This window comes from Cavia porcellus, unplaced genomic scaffold (assembly GCF_034190915.1).
Source record: "Cavia porcellus strain 051 isolate PalLab524CR breed Dunkin Hartley unplaced genomic scaffold, mCavPor4.1 scaffold_30, whole genome shotgun sequence".
NCBI classification, from domain to species: Eukaryota; Metazoa; Chordata; class Mammalia; order Rodentia; family Caviidae; genus Cavia; species Cavia porcellus.
The window spans coordinates 19,106,682-19,123,529 of NW_026947513.1; the positions used below are offsets into that span (position 1 = coordinate 19,106,682).

A 16,848-nucleotide genomic window follows, 5' to 3' on the forward strand; every position below is an offset into this window, starting at 1 on the left:
CTTTTTCCCCACAGCCTCTCCAGCATTTGTTGTTGGTAGTTTTCTTGATCCTGGCCATTCTTTCTGGAGTGAGATGAAATCTCGGTGTGATTTTAATTTGCATTTCTCTAATGAGTAATGATGATTAACAATTTTTCGTGTATTTATTTGCCATTTGTATTTCTTCATCTGAGAATTGTGTATTCATCTCAGATGCCCATTTTTGGATTGGATCCTTGAATTTTGAGGGCCTGATTTTTAAAAATTCTTTATATGTTTTAGGCAGAAGTCTTTTGTCTGAGGGACAGTTCACTATGGTTGTTTCCCAGTTTGTAGGTTTTCTTTTCACTATGCTAAAGATTTCTTTTGATGTGCAGAAACTTTTTAATAAGACATGATCCCAGTTGTTGATTCGGGGAAGTATTTCCCATGCGGTTTGATTCTTGTTCATGAGTTCTCTACCTACCCCTATGTCTTCAAGGTTTTTACCCAACTTGTCTTCTAGTAGATTTAGTGTTTCTGTTTTAATATTCAGATCTTTGATCCATTTAGATTTTAATTTAGTACATGGTGATAGGCATGGGTCTAGTCTTAGTTTTCAGCATATGGAGAGCCAGTTTTTCCAATACCATTTATTAAAGAGACTGTCATTCTTCCAGTGAACATGTTTGGCCCCTTTATCAAAGATAAGGTGGTTGAGTATGTTTGTAGTTGTGGTTGTATCTTCTAATCTATTCCATTGATCTTCAGCTCTGTTTTTATTCCAGTACCATGTTGATTTTACTACGGTTGCTTTGTAGTATAACTTCAAGTCAGAGATTGTGATGCCTCCTGCCTTGCCTTTGCTGCTTAGAACTGTCTTTGCTAGTCTAGGTCTAGTCTAAGTTGCAGATGAATTTTAGGAATGATTTCTCTAGATCTATGAGGTATGTTGATGGTATTTTTATTTGGATTACACTGAATCTGTATAACAGTTTTGGGAAAATGGCCATTTTTACAATATTATGCTTCCTATCCATGAGCAAGGGATGTCTTTCCATTTTCTGAGATCCTCTTCAATTTCTTTTTTCAGTGTATTATAATTTTCCTTATATAGATCTTTCACTTCTTTCGTAAGCATAATTCCTAAATATTTCATTTGTTTGGTTGCTAGTGTGAAGGGTGTGGCTTCTCTTATTTCTCTGTGATTTTTGTTGTTAGTGTATAGAAATGCTATTGATATTGGAGTATTGATTTTGTATCCAGCTACATTGCTGAACTTATTTATTATATGTAGGAGTCTTTCAATGGAGTTTTGGGGGGTCTTCTATGCAGAGTATCATGTCATCTCCAAATAATGATAATTTAACTTCTTCTTTTCTATCTTTACCCCTTTGGTTTCTCTCTCTTGTCTAATTGCTCTGGCTAGTATTTCCAGTACTATATTAAATAGGAGCGGTGACAAGGGATATCCTTGTCTTGTGCCTGATTTTAAAGTAAAGGCCTTCAATTTCTGGCCATTTAATATGATACTGGTTGTTGGTCTGTCATAGATGGCCTTTATCATATTGAGGTAAAGACAATCTATTCCAATTTTCTGTAAGGTTCTTATCATGAATGAGTGTTGGACATTATCAAAAGCTTTTTCTGCATCTATAGAAATGATCATGTGATTCTTACTTTTGGCTTTATTGATATGGTGGATTACATTTATCGATTTACATATGTTGAACCATCCCTGCATGCAGGGATGAATCCCACTTGGTCATGGTATATAATCTTCTTGATGATTTGCTGCATCCTATTTGCCAATATTTTACTGAGGATTTTTGCATCTGTTCATTAGGGAGATTGGTCTGTCGTTCTCTTTTTTAGTTGGATCTTTCTTAGGTTTTGATACTAGAGTAATGTTTGCTTCCAGGAATGACTTGAGAAGGATTGCTTCCCTTTCAATTTCATTGAAGAGTTTGAGGAGTGTCGGCTTTAAGTCTTCTTTGTATTTCTTGTAGAATTTCACAGTGAATCCGTCTGGGCCTAGGCTCTTCTTTGTAGGTAAGGATTTAATTACATTGTCAATTTCACTGATAGAAATTGGGTTATTCAGCAGTTTTACATCTTTTTGACCTAGCTTTGGTACTTCATATGTTTCCAGGAATCTGTCATCTCTTCTGTATTATCAAACCCATGAGAGATGAGGTTTTCAAAATAGATGTTGATGATCTTCTGTATTTCTACAGAGTCTGTAGTGATTTCGCCTTTTTCATTTCTTATTGCATGAATTTGAGCTTTTTCTTCCCTTTTTAAAATAAGTTTGGCTAGGGACTTATCAGTTTTATTTATTCTTTCAAAGAAACAACTCTTTGATTCATTGATTCTTTGGATTGTTTTCTTATTCTCTATTGCATTAATTTCTGGTCTGATTTTTATAATTTCCTCCCTTCTTTTGGCTTTGGGCTTGACTTGCTCTTCTCTTTCTAGATGTTTGAGGTGTAGCATCAGGTTATTTATTTGTAGTCGTTCTGTTTTCCTGATGTGGGAACTCAGTGCAATAAATTTTCCTCCGAGGACAGCTTTCATTGCATCCCACAGATTCTGGCAAGTTGTATTTGTATTTTCATTTGCTTGTAGGTATTGTTTAATTTCTTCTTTAATTTCCCCTGTGACCCACTGATTACTCAAGAGTGTGTTATTCAGTTTCCATGTGCTTGTGGGAAATTTGCAGTATCTTTTATCATTAATTTCTAGTTTCATGGCGCTATGATCTGATAACATGCATGGGATAATTTCAACACTTTTGCATTTATTCAAATATGTTCTGTGGGCTATTTTAGAGAATGTCCATGTACTGCTGAGAAGAATGTGTATTCTGATGTTGTTAGATGTAACACTCTGTATATGTCTATCAAGTCCATTTGCTCACAGGTGTGATTTGGTTCTGTTACTTCTTTGCTAATTTTCTGTCTGGTTGATCTGTCCCTTGGTGTCAATGGTGTGTTAAGGTCTCCTGTTATAAGTGTGTTATTGCTAATTTGGTTTTTCATTTCTATTAATACTTACTTTATATAACTGGGTGCTCTGGAATTAGGTGCATATATAATTAGGATTGTTATGTCTTCCTCTTGAAGTTTTCCCCTAACCAGTATGTAATGACCTTCTTTATCTCTTCTGATCATTCTTGGTTTGAGGGTCACATTGTCTGCAAACATAATAGGTACCCTCACTTTTTTGGGGTTCCTATTGCATCAAGTATTGTTTTCCATCCTTTGACTTTCAGTCTTTAAGTGTCTTTTTGGGTTAGATGGGTTTCTTGTAAACAGCATATGGTTGGATTTTGTTTCTTGATCCATTATGCCAGTCTGTTTCTTTTAATTGGTACATTGAGACTACTTACATTAATGGTTATAACTGTTATATATTGGTTTATTGTTGACATGTTATCTTTCTGCTGTTGCATCTTTATCTTTCCATTCTGTTTAATTGTCTGCTTTGCTTAGTAGTTTTTTCCTAAGTGTATCTAAACTGTTTTTCAGTATTCTTTGCAGGGTTAGCGTGGTGATCATGAAGTTCTTCCACTGTTCTTTGTCATGGAAGTATCTTATTTCTCCTTCCATTTTGAAGGACAGTTTTTCAGGGTACATCAATCTAGGTTGGAAATCATTTTCCTTTAGGATCTGGAATACTTCACTCCAAGGTCTTCTTGACTTTACTGTTTGTGCTGAGAAGTCTGCTGTGATTCTGATAGGTTTTCCTTTATAGGTGATCTGTCTTCTTTCTGACAGCTTTTAATATTCTATTCTTATGTTGGATTTCTGGAATGGTGATTATTATATGTCTGGGTATAGTTTATTTTGGTTATGGCTTTTTGGAGTTCTATATGCTTCACTGATCCTGATGTCAGTTTCCATTCTCATGTTTGGGAAATTTTCAGCTATTACTTCTCTAAATATCCTCTTGACATCCTTTATGTTGTCTCCTTCCTCTTCATTAATCCCTATCAATCTTATGTTGTTTTTCTTTGCATCATCTTGCAGCTGTTGAATTATTTCCTGATTCCTTGTTATTTTTAAAAGATCTTTCCTTTCCTGTTACTAGCTGCAATCTTGTCTTTGAGGTCTGAAATTCTATCTTCACTTTCATTAAGGCGGTTTTTACAACTTTCAATGGAATTTTTGATTTCCTGTATATCTCTTTGCATCTGCTTCATGTATTTTGTTTGTTTCTTATATTGTTCATCCAGGGACTCTATCTTTTTGTTTAGTTCCTCCAATTTTTTAACTGTGTCTTCTTTTGGTATGTTCAGCATCTCTTTCATTTCTTCTATCATTGCTTTTTTTTTACCTGGGAGATTATTTCTAATTTGAATTCCTTTAAAGCTTCCCAGAGTTGCTTCTTTATTTCAGTTGCTATTATTTCAGGTATTTCAGGCATATGGCATGTTTTCTTCTATGTACATAGCTCCTAAGGTTTTTTGGGATGGGCTGGAGGCTTGAGATTGTATTTTGGTCTTTTGTTTTGTCATTTTCCTATATTTCTGTGTTTCAAGTGTTATTTCAAGGCTTCCCCTGGGCCCGTTGGAAATCTTTTTCTATGTTCTCAGCTTCTGGGACTCTGGCTTCCCAGTTCCCAGGTTGAGAGAGGGTCACTCGGGGTGGGATAGGCAGGCTCAAGCCCTGCTGAGCTGGTCCGGTGCAGCAGGAAGCCACAAAGTTCCCTGGCCAGTGGGAGCAACGATCTTAACTCCCTCTCGGGGGGCTCAAGATGGTGCAAGGACACCGTCCAGTCTCCAGAGTTGAGGGCACAGGCAGGCAGGCCCAAATCCCCAGAGCTGGCCAAGCATGGCTCTGTTTCATGTAATTTGAACCAAGTAATATGCAGCCTTTTGTGATTGGGTTCTTTCACTTATTATGTTTTCCTGGCTAATCCTCATTGTAGTATGTGTAAGTATTTCATTTTTGTATAAGTGCCAAATAATTTTCAGTTGTATGGTTACACCATTTCATTTATCCAGTCATTAGTTGATGGACATTATATCTTATGAGTTATTGCTGCTATACACATTTATGTACAAGTTTATATGGAGACATATGCTTTCTTGGTGTATATCTACCAGGAGAATTGTTGCATTATTTGGTAATTTTGCATTTCTTTTTTTGATGAACTACTAACTCTTCAAAAGCAGCTGCATAATTTGACATTTCCACCAATAGGTCATATGGTTCTAATTTCTCCACATCTGTGATAATGCTTTTTACTATCTGACTTTTATAACCATCCTACCAACAGTATGAAGTTGTGTCTTGTTGTTGTCTTAATTTGCATTTCCCTGCTAGGTAATGATGTTGAGCATATTTTAAAGTTTTGGTCTTTTTTATTGAGTTGTAAGAGTTCTTTATACACTCCAGGAATTATACAAATTCCTTATCTGATATATGAATTACAATTTTTTAAATTTTTGGAGCAGTCTTTTCCTTTTCTTGATGGTATCATTATAAGCACAAAGTTTTCATTTTGATGGTGCATAATTTCTTTCTTTTATTGTTTATACTTTCTGGGTTGAATCTAAGAAACCATTGGCAAATCTAGTCCTGCAAAGATTTACACCTATGCTTTAGTTTGGCCATCTTCTTTGGTTCTTACTTTTAGACCTTTGATCCATTTGTTTGTGTGTTCATTCATTTTATGGTGCTTGGGTTCAAACTTAGGGCCTCATGCATAGTTGACAAGTGATTTACTAATGAGCTTCCCTCAGTCCTCAGGCCTTCTATCCACTTAATTAATTTTTGTATGTGATGTGAAGTAGTGGTTAATTTTACTTTTGAGTTAGATGAGTTGTTTCAGCACCACTATTAAAAAGACTCTTCATTCTCCAGTGAATGATTCTGGTACCCTTGTTGAAAGTCAATTGACCGTAGGTGTATGGGTTTATTTCTAGGTCTTAATTGTATTCTCCTGATTGATTTGTCTGTTCTTATTCTACTCCACACTATCTTGATTACTGTAGCTTTATTGTAAGTTTTGTAACCAGGAAATATAAGTCCATTAGCTTTGTTCTTTTTCAAGATTATTTTGGCTATTTGGGTCCATCCACTTACATATAAGTTTTAAGATTATTTTGTCAATTTTTGCAAAGAAACCAGCTGGTATTTTGACAGATGTTATGATCCTATAAATCACTTTGGGATGTATTGCCATCTTAACATTAAGTCCAACCTATGGGCATGGGATGTCTTTCAATGATTTGAGGCTTAACTTCTTTCAATAATCTTCTCTAGTATTCAGTATGCAATATTGTATTTATTCTTTTAATTTATTTATAAGTATTTCTTATTGATATTATAAACAATTCTAATTTTTTAAGAGTTTTATTTCTAAATTTTATTTTTTCATTTGTTCATTGCTGCTGTATAGAAATATTCATTTTATATTGACTATAGCTATCTTATGACTTTGCTGAACTTTGTTACAATAGCTTTTTAGTGCTGTTGTGAACTAAATGTGTGCCTTCTCAAATTTATATGCCTAACCTCTAATGTGATAATATTAAAAGGTGAAGTCATTAGGAAGTTATTAGTTCATGAAAATGGAGCCCTCATTAATGGAATTAGTACCATTACCCCAGAAAGTACTTGAGTTCCTTTTTGGTAGGTGAGGATTCAAGAAGCAGCAGTAACTCAGGAGAGAACCTTCACCAGAACCTAATCATGCTGGCACTCAGATCTGTGACTTTCAGCTTCCAGAACTGTGAGAAATAAATTTCTGCTCTTTATAAGTCATCCAGTGTATGGTAGTACAATCGCAGCCCAAACCAAAACGAGTAGATTTCCATGTATTTTGCATTAACAAGGTTGTACCATCTACAAATAGAGGCAGATTTACCTCTTTCTTTCCTACATAGGTTCCTAATGACCTAATTTTCCTATCTCGTACCTCTAGTACAACGTTGAATAGAAGTGGTGTGGAGAGGGGGGTAAGGCCAAAATAAAACACAGGCGTAAATCTTTGTGGCACTAGATTTGTCAATGGTTTTTTGTCTTGTTCCTGATGTTAGAAAGGAAGTTTTAAATACGATGTTAACTGTGAGTGCTCCATAGATGCTTTTTACTGGGTTGAGAAAGTCCTTTCTATTCTTACTTTCCTAGAGTTCCTATTCCTAAAGTTGAGTATCTTTATTCTAAAGGTGTGAGCAGTATAATTGCTTAATCAAAAGCACAATACCATAGATGAAGTTCTTCTAACAGTAGGACTAATACTTTGATGAATTGCATAGAATGGTGTTTCTTTCCTTCTGTGTTAGCTTTCCATCGCTATAGCAAAATACTTGAGGTAATTAATTTATGAAGACAAAGCTGTACTTTGACTCACAGTTTTGGAGATTCTGGCCCAAAATTAGGCAGATCCATAGTCTTGGAGTTCTGATTAATTTTTGGGTGGCAATTGTGGAGAATAAAATGTAAAGAAAAACACCTCACTATTATCAAGAAAACACAAAATAAAAAGAAGAGGCCATGTCCCATGATGCTCTTCAAGGGCGCGTTCCCAATGACCTAAGAGAACTCCCACTGGCCCCACCTCCGAAAAATCCACAGCATCTGCCTGTAGTGCCACCCAGAATGAGTCTCTAACATAGGAACCATGGGAAGACACTGCCCGTGTTCAAAACATAGCACCTTCTTCCCTCCTTACTTTCCTCCATGCAACCTCGCAATTCCTCTCACTCACCAGACTGTAGAGCTGCAAACTGTGTCCTGTAACATTTGCTGGGAATAAAAATTACATTACTTAGACATGCATCTTTTAATGAATTCTCCTGCAACTACATGAAGTTTTCCGGCCAAATTTTGACACTAAAATGTCAATACCTAAGTAAACTTCAGGTCAACATAAGCATTTCCGGCTACTTACCTGGGGACACAGTGCTCTTTCATTTTCACAAAATGTTGATAAGCACTTCTATGTAGAATTCTGTTTCCTAAGTTTATACAAATTACCAAGGCTAACCCAAGAAGTTACAAAAACACTGACCAACCCCATAACAAACAATGAAATTGAGATAGTAGTAAAAAATCTACCAACTAGTCAGGTGTGTGGCACACACTTGTAATCCCAGCACTTGGAAGGCTAAGACAGAAGGATTATTGCAAGTTCAAGACCAACCTAGGATGCAAAGTGAGCTAAAGGCCAGCATGAACTGCAATGCAAGACTCTGTCTCAAAATGATAAAATAATAGTAACTAAACCCCCTCCCAGGACTTGATGGATCCACTGCTTAATTCTACAAAAGCTCTAAGAGTATTATATCACCTATACTTATCAAGCTCTTCAAAGAAATTAAAAGGAATAGAGTGCTTCCAAATTCACTTATGGAAGCCAGCATCACACTGATTCCAAAACAGGATAAAACTCAACTAAAAAAGAATATTATAGGCCAGTCTACTTAAAGAATATAGATGCAAAAATCCTCAACACGATATTAGCTAACAGAATGCAGCTCATCACCACAAAGATCATACAACATGATAAAGTAGGTTACATCCCAGAGATGCAAGGATGTTTAACATATGCAAATCAATAAATGTAACGCATCATATATATACAGAAGCAAAAGCAAAATCCATATGATCATGTCAATAGATACAGAAAAGACTTTTGACAAAGCCAGCACTCCTTCACAAGAACCTTAAAAATATAGATATTGAAAGATCATACCTAAACTTGATAAAAGCTGCTTATGACAAACCAACAGCAAATGTTGTATAAAATGAGGAAAAGCTGAAAGTATTCCCCCTAAAATCTGGAACAAGACCAGGATGCCCACTATTACCACTTCTATTCAACAGAGCCATCAGACAAGAAAAAGAAATAAAGGGAATATGAATTGGAAATAATAATGCATTTACCCTTATTTGCAAATGATACTCGAAATAGGAGGCTCAAAGAATTCCAGAAAAAATTTTTAGAATAAATAACTAACTTCAGCAATGTAGCAGGATACAAAATCAACACAAAACTCAATAGCATTTGTGTACACTAATAAAGAATTAAGCAAGAAGGATATTATGAAAACAATACCATTCATGGTAGTGTCAAGAAAAATGAAAAACCTAGACAAGGAAATTAAAGATCTCTACAAAGAGCACTGCAGTAGTAACTCTGAGAAAGGAAATTAATGAAGACACCAGAAAATGGAAAGATGCTCTCTGCTCCCAGGTAGGCAGAACTAACATTGTCGATGGCCATACTCCCAAAACTGTTATATAGACTCAATGTAATTCCAATCAAAATGTCAAAAGCAGGTCAGGCGAGGTGGTGCACGCTTGTAACCCCAGTACTTTAGGAGTCTGAGGCAGGAGAAGTGCCACAAGTTCAAGGCCAGCCTGGGCTGTATAGTGAGGTTAAGACCAGCCTGAACTATACAGCAAGATCCTGTCTCAAAAAACAAACAAGCAAACAAACTCACAAAATCAAATGCATATTTCACAGACCTAGAGAAAACGATCCTAAAATTCATATGGAACCAGAAGAGACCCAGAATAGCAAAAACAATCTTGGGCAACAAGAACAAAGCAGGAGGCATCACATTACCTGACCTCAAGTAATACTACAAAGCAACACTGATAAAAATGGAATGGTACTACAACAAAACAGACATGTGAGTCAACTGAACAGAGTAGAGTTTGCAGAAATATCTCCAGACACTGATGCCTTTTACCATACATGCAGGCAGAGAGGAGGTTCTGCAAGACTCCCAAGTGCTCTATGGCGCCAAGAGGCATTTTATCTCCTCTTCACACTTGTGACTTCAGTGAGTTTGAATGATCTTCCTCAGTTGGTGAACTCTGCCTTTCCAGGCACTGTACCTACAATGAAAGAGTAACAGCAGTCAAGGAAGGTACACATCTGCGGTGGATCCCCTTAGTGGTGAAATGCTCAGCTGCACTTACTCCGTACACTTAACTCAGGAAAGCTCACTCTGAAGCCCTGATGTGAAATACGTACTAAGGGGGTGCCTGGTGGGCACCAGACGAACATCAGTTACAGACAATAATGTTGCTTCAAGAGGTGGGAATGTCATGTATCAGTTCTTCTGTTCAGCTGGAAAAGAGAAAGAGATACAGGAGCTCTCAGCATCTACAGTGTACACAAATTGTCTATGGCTGATGATGGTGAGGTGAACAAGTCTGATGGATCATTGAGACTGGTAATGTTTTGAGATCCTTCAGTCTGCAGGGGGCCCTACAAGAAGGCTTTAATCTCCTAGTTGGCAGCCAAATAAGGACCCTTCATGTGCCATTCAATGCCACTGGAGTAACTCACTACGTGTAAGGTAATAGTCATTTCTACCAACTGACTTACATGGAAGTTAGAGTCCTAAACCAGAATGACCCCAACATCCATCTGGTCTTGGGTAACTGCAGGACAACATCCACTATGGACCCGGCTTCTCTCCCTCAGTGGAATATTATCCTGGATGGCCATGAGTGCGACCTGGACAATGACATAATCCCCTTTCATCCAGTCTGTTCCTCCATGACCCATTCTGATCACCATCAGAGGTTTCATGTGAAGACCTTTGCCTTTGTATCAGAGGGTTGGCTGTACTCTAACCTGTTCTACTCCCGCTACGGTGCTTTAGTCTGCAATCAGCTCTGCTCTGAGTGCTCCGTGTCTGTGACTTTCCCTGCCTCTTCTAGGTACAGAAGAGCCCCGGAGCCTCTGAAGAGGCCAAAATGACACTGTCATTCTCCTGCTGTCAGGTGACTCTGCATTTAGAGATGCTGTAGATTCTGAAGGGCGTGAGACTGCTCGAGATGTTGCTTCAAAAGTAAGCTGGTGTTGCTTTAGTAGAGCAGGTGATAACTCTAGGATTTGTCCATTACCTGTGTAAGGAAAGAAGCGTGATGTTAAACCGCTATTTGAACTTGCAAATAAAATTGAAGCAAAATTTTAAAAAAAAGAAACATTCCCAGACATATTCAGCTACTTGATATTTGAGAAAGGACCCAAAATAATATTTTGGGAAAACTCATATGTGTTTGCAGAAAATTGAAACTGGACCCATATCTCTCCCTATGTACCTAACTATAACCAAAATAGATCAAAGGTCTAACATTAAAATGGAAACATTGAATCTTGGAAGACAAAGTAGGTAAAACTTTTGAAGACTTTTAGGAAAAGATTTCCTAAACAGAACCACAATTGCACAAGAAATAACAAAAGAGATTACATCAAATTAAAAATCTTCTGCTCATAAAATTTAAAAGAGTGATGAGATAACCTAAAGAATAGGGGGGAAATTTTTGCCAACTATTCCTGAAATAAAAAACTAATATCCGGAATACATAAAGAACTCAGAAAAATTAGACTTCCTAAAATAAAAGATTCAATCAAGAAATAGACAAGTGAAATGAACAGACATTTTAAGAAGAAGAACTACAAATGGCTAACAAATATAAGAAAAAATATTCAATATCCTGGCCATGAGAGAAATGCAAATTAAGCCAGCAGTAAGATTTATACCAGAGAGAATGATAATCATCAAGAAATTAAAAAAAAAAAGCCAAGTGTGGTGGCACATGTCTGTAATCCCAGCACTCAGGAGGCTGAGACAGGAGGATCACTATGAATTTGAGGCCAACCTGGGTTTCATAGTGAATTCAAGGCCAGCTTGAACTATATAGTAAGACCCTGTCTCAAAAGAATGAAATTGAAAATAATAAAAAATGCTGGCATGGCTATGTTTTTTAAAAAAAGGAACTCTCTTACATTGTTGGTGGGAATGTAAACTACTACAACCATTATGGAAATTCCTCAAAGAACTAAAATTAGGAAATCCACATGACCTAGCTATCTCCCTTTAGATATATTCCCCAAAGAACTAAAGGCATCATACTACAGCAACACATGCTTACCAATGTTTATAGCAACACAATTCATAATAGCTACATCCTGGAAGCAGCTGGTATACCCACTGAAAGAAAATATAGTAAAGAATGGAATACTATGTAGCAATAAGGAAGGACAAATTTGAGACATTCACAGGGAAATGGAGGAACCGGGATAATATAATGAGTGAAATAAATCAGACATACAAACTTATATTCCGTGGTAATACCTCTCATTTGAATAAGGGAAAGTACAAAGAACCCAACAAAGGATAGATAGAAGGAGATGAGGAGAGCTCTTGCAAATGGGAAGGGGATCGAGAGATTGTGAGTGAGAGGACAGAGGAAGAGAAAAAGGAAATAAGAATACAGATAAGCCATGTCTGGGAACCTAACAACATCAATGACTGTAAACATTTTAGGTCAAAAACATGAGATAATATTAACAATGTCCGCAAGAAAGAAAATGGGAAGGCGGGTTGGAGGTGGAGGGAAGGGGGTGAGAGGGAGGGAGGGAGAAGGGGAATTAAAAAATACAAAGCTGGATCATCTACATGTACCCACTCGCCAAGGTGACTGCAAACTGCATGTACCGCAAACATGAATTCTACTAATAAAAAAGAATAATCTCTGTCAGAAAGAATAAAGAATCTTGACCTGGATTTTTAACTCTGGCCTCAGGATAAATTCTTGGAAAAAAATAACCAGGTTAAAGAACATTGATTTTTATGTTCTTCATGCATCACCACCAAAGTACTTTTCATTGTGTTCATTCCAAAGCATTTGCTCTTCAAGTGTTAAAAAAAAAAAGTAACATATTAGACCAATACACAAAACTAACATTTTAGAGATCTGTTCATTTCACTGATGTAAAGCAGTACAGTATCTCACTGTTGTTTCATTTTTACTTTCTTTCATTGTAAATGCTGTTATGTCTTGTATCTAGATGTCCTCCCCAAAGCTGCATGTGGTAACAGGTCACAGGAGGTGGCTGTATTTAGGGTGTGTGATCCCGGGATTAAAGACACACGGTCCCTAAATTAGCCCATTGATTGGTTTAGCATAGTTCTGGGAATGACCAACCTGTGCATGGCTAATATCACTCAAAAAGGCCATTGGCTGGAAGGGATAACAGGGAGAGGCAGGCTGATGCTTCGCCTGCTGCTGCTGCTGCTGCTGCCTGCCCTGTCACACCATGGCTGCTCCTAATCTGTGATGTCCCTCTGCATGACACCCTGCTTTGCAACCAGCCAACTGTGGATGGAAACCTCTACAAACTGAGTTAAAATAAACCCTTCCTTCTTTAACTTTGGGTGTCAGGTATTTTCTCTCAGCAACAAGGTAAGTAACTGAAAGAAAAGCCATTGGTCCTTTGTCATGTTGGGTTGGAAATTTGTATCTCTTTAGTGAACTGCCTGTTCATATTATTTGCCTATTTTTGTATTGGGGCTGTTTTTAATATTTAATTGTACATTCTTTTTGATGTTACTGACTCTGATCTTCTGTCACACTGTTTGCACTCATCTTACCCACTGTTTGCCTTTGTTTCACTACATGAGTAGATTTTATATAAGTAAATAAGTTCACTTTTCTCTTTGCTATTATGTCATTCAGTTATACTTTAGTAAGCCAGGCTCAAAAGAGCATTTGCTGACATTTTCAGCATCAACATTCCTGTACTACTGATTTCTGTCTAGCAACCAGTCTGCTTGTAAAATTTGGGGATACTTAACAATTGGCTCTCACAAGTCTGTACAAGCCAGCTCCTGCTCCTCATTGGTCCTAATTACTTTCTCATGACTGAGACACAATCAATACCAAACATCGACAACCTAAAGGAGTAAGTTTATGTTGGCTCACAGTCTGTAGAGGTTTCAGCCCATAGTTGCTGATTCCAAGATAGAGTAGCATGGCAGAGGGGTGTGGCAGAGGAGGGTCAGCTCATTTACAAACCCTAAAATCCAACCACCTTCCAAAGCCCTTACCTATGACCTAGGAGTATGTGAGATTGTTAGGAAACATTTTAAATATAAACGATAATCCACTGCTATGCTGGATTTAGGTTTAGAAAGTTCTGCTCCTCAGTAAGGTCAAATAAATGTCTGTTTATGTACCTCTCAAACAAAAGTTCTTAGTTATTTTATTTTCATTATCCAAATAAGATGTTTAATTATGCAAATAAAAGAAAAATCAGAAAATATAACTAAATGAAAAGAAAAATATTAGTTCAATAATAATCCCATTACATAGAGCTATACAAATCCCTTTTTTGTTGTATCCATGCAGATTTTTTTTAAATCTATGAATATACTTTAGGCCCTCTTCTACCTTGACAAATTGCTGTTCAGAAAATTTGCAACATTTTACCTAAAAACACACATGGATATCATATTGTACGTGTTGATTTTTAATCTCCTTTTCTTAATCTATAATATATAATCCATATCTTTTCACATCAGTATTTATCCATAACTTTGTTATTATTGGCTGAATAGTACTCCGTTTTATTTATAATATTTCTTTAACACTTTAATTTATAGTGTATTTATCCAGTCTTCTACTGTGAGGCATTTAAATTGTTTTCAAACTTTCCCATTAGAAACAATTCTGCAATAAGCAGCAATATTTCTCTTAGATGTGCATGAACAATTATTTCCTTAAGATAGGACAATAGTCCATACAGTAGACTTTCTGCACCAATGACTATAGATTCTGACATTACTCTCTCCCCTTTCTCCTATTACTATGAGTGAAGTCTTTTTATTGATTATTTAACAAATCTGGAATATATCCTTTTAGACTGCTCATCTGCCAAATAATTCAATAGCTGGTTATCCTTCCAATTTGTTGGTTCTACCGACTGAGAAATAAGCTGTTTATGGGACTTTTCTTATGACTTGGGTCATATTCCCAAGGAAGTGTTACATTCCCACACTCTACAGAAAACCATCAATGACAGGAGCGCCCAAGGGCCATCTAAGAGGAAGCTGAACCACGCTCACCATCACCCCACCTTCACATTGCCCCGTCCACATAGGACTGCTGGGTGGGGCAGGGATGCCACTGTCCATCGTGTAAACCTGCACCCTCCACTCTCCATGACATCTTGTCTCCAGCCAATCTTAGAATCACTCACAGAGCCTGGGCGGGGAGACTCTGCATCTCTCTCCTCGGGAAGATGCTTGAATTGGTGGTTAAATGTGCAAGACTAGCCTCTGAGGTTAGTCTCTGCTTGAGCAGTGTTAGAGAACACTATGCCCTGCCCCTGGCGTTCAAAAATATAAGTCAGCAGAGAGACTGGGGTCTACTCACTTGGAGATTCTTGTTAGTATGACCCTGCTAAATTGCAACAGACACTGTCACGTACCTGGGGAGGGAGACGAATCTCCACTTCTGCTTCCTTGATCCACACCTCCCAGAGAAAACACAGCAGGTCCTGTGACTCTGTGTAAAGGAAAAAGCAAGCAATGGGAGGACAAGAGCTCTGGGGACCAAAGTCAGATGGGAGGCGTGAATCCTTGAGTGAGTTCACAGCAGCGCAGAGACAGCTACCTACCTGTCTGTAGTATGGGTGGAGTTTGTCCCCAAGGACTCATGTGTTGAAAGCTCAGTGATATGTGATAAGGTTGAGAGGCAGTGGGAACTTAAGAAGCGAGGCCTAGAAGAAGTTGTGGAAGCTGCTGGGGCCACTGAGCCGAGACACTGCCCTTGGAGGAACTGGTTCTTTTGGGAGGGCTGTTATAAAGGGAAAGTCTGATCCCTGCTCTCTCCCACTCCTGCTCTTTTGCTCTCTGGCTTCAGGTCTCACACTGTGATCTCTCTGTCCTACACATGTTCCCATCGCCCTGCCCCCTGCTGTGATGTGATGTAGCCAGGAGGCCCTCACCTGAACCAGCACCATGCTATTGGGTCTTTCAATCTTCCAAAGTGTGAGCTAAAAAAATCTCTTTTCTTTATAAAGTGCCCAGCAGAAATAAACTCACTGAAGCCCCTGTATTTGGGGTCTCTATCTTGCAACTTAGCCTATAGCTACTTCAACACAATTACAGAAAACAATGTCTGTCTTCATCCCTGGTCTCCACACAGGAAAAGATAAATCTGGGAGAAGGAGGGGCAGGAACTATGTATCTCAGTTAAAGCACACCCACTTTACCCCCATACATATGCCAAAGCTAAATGATAACCCCAGTCTATGATATGGTGCATGGAGATGAGCTTCAGGTGGAGTTAGAGAATATAATTTTTGTTTTTAGACAGTCTCGCCTTGAACTACGTAGCCCAGGCTGGCTTCAAACTCATGGCAATCTTCCTGCCTTCAACTTCCCTAAGTACTGAGATTACAGGCATGCACCACCACGCCTGGTTAAGATTATAATTTTTAAACTAGACTGCAGTGTTAATAACTCAAAAATATCGACTAGGTATGAAATGTGCCTCAGCTCTCACCCAGGGGAGAGAAGGGAAGAATTTCAGAATCCAGTTGCTGGAATGGCTAAAGGAAAATAAAGTCTCACACTGAGAATCGACTCTGCTGACATTCCTCATTAACTATAATTTAAAACCTTCAGAAAGTCCCTGTGGTTTCAGAAATCCCCTCAGGTCTATTTCACTGCATGTAGCTTATTCTTATTCCTTTCTCATCAAATCAGCCTCCAAAAATCCAGCAGAAATGTTTCCTCTTTTTTCAGTGTTCGTGTATAAATTCTCATTCTCTTTAAAGCTCGCACCCTGCCCCATTCCCTCCCTCTATTCCATCCAGCCCACTCCCTCTGCCTGTCCTCCCTTCCTTGTACCTCTGACTTCTCAAGCAGCTTCTTTCAGATCCTTCCTTTCTTCTGAGAAAATTTTTTCTGCTCCTGCCACATGCAGCTAAGTCTCTGGGCCATCAGAGACAGCCATCCCAACCCCAGAGTAGAGGGTCAAACAATGCCCACTCTCACCCAGAAGTTCATGTTCACCTGAAACCTCAAAAGGTGACCCGATTAGAAATAGGCTTTTCGCAGATGTG

The 16,848-nt window shown here is 38.0% G+C and overlaps 1 protein-coding gene across 3 annotated transcripts in view; it reads right to left on the reverse strand.

The window, feature by feature from the left end:
- Nucleotides 1-16,848, reverse strand: part of Tlr1 (toll like receptor 1) — a 52,016-nt gene that overhangs the window by 14,143 nt on the left and 21,025 nt on the right. Inside the window, exons 2-5 of one of the 3 annotated variants that reach the window (XM_023565844.2) lie at nucleotides 15,208-15,276; nucleotides 10,564-10,835; nucleotides 9,955-10,050; nucleotides 9,668-9,815 (exon numbers count right to left, since the gene is read on the reverse strand). In XM_023565844.2, coding sequence (XP_023421612.2) covers nucleotides 9,668-9,670 — 3 coding nt within the window. In that variant the 5' untranslated portion in view covers nucleotides 9,671-9,815; nucleotides 9,955-10,050; nucleotides 10,564-10,835; nucleotides 15,208-15,276. The remainder of the gene's footprint in view (nucleotides 1-9,667; nucleotides 9,816-9,954; nucleotides 10,051-10,563; nucleotides 10,836-15,207; nucleotides 15,277-16,848) is intronic. The other 2 variants (XM_023565846.2, XM_023565845.2) reach the window with 2 other exon arrangements.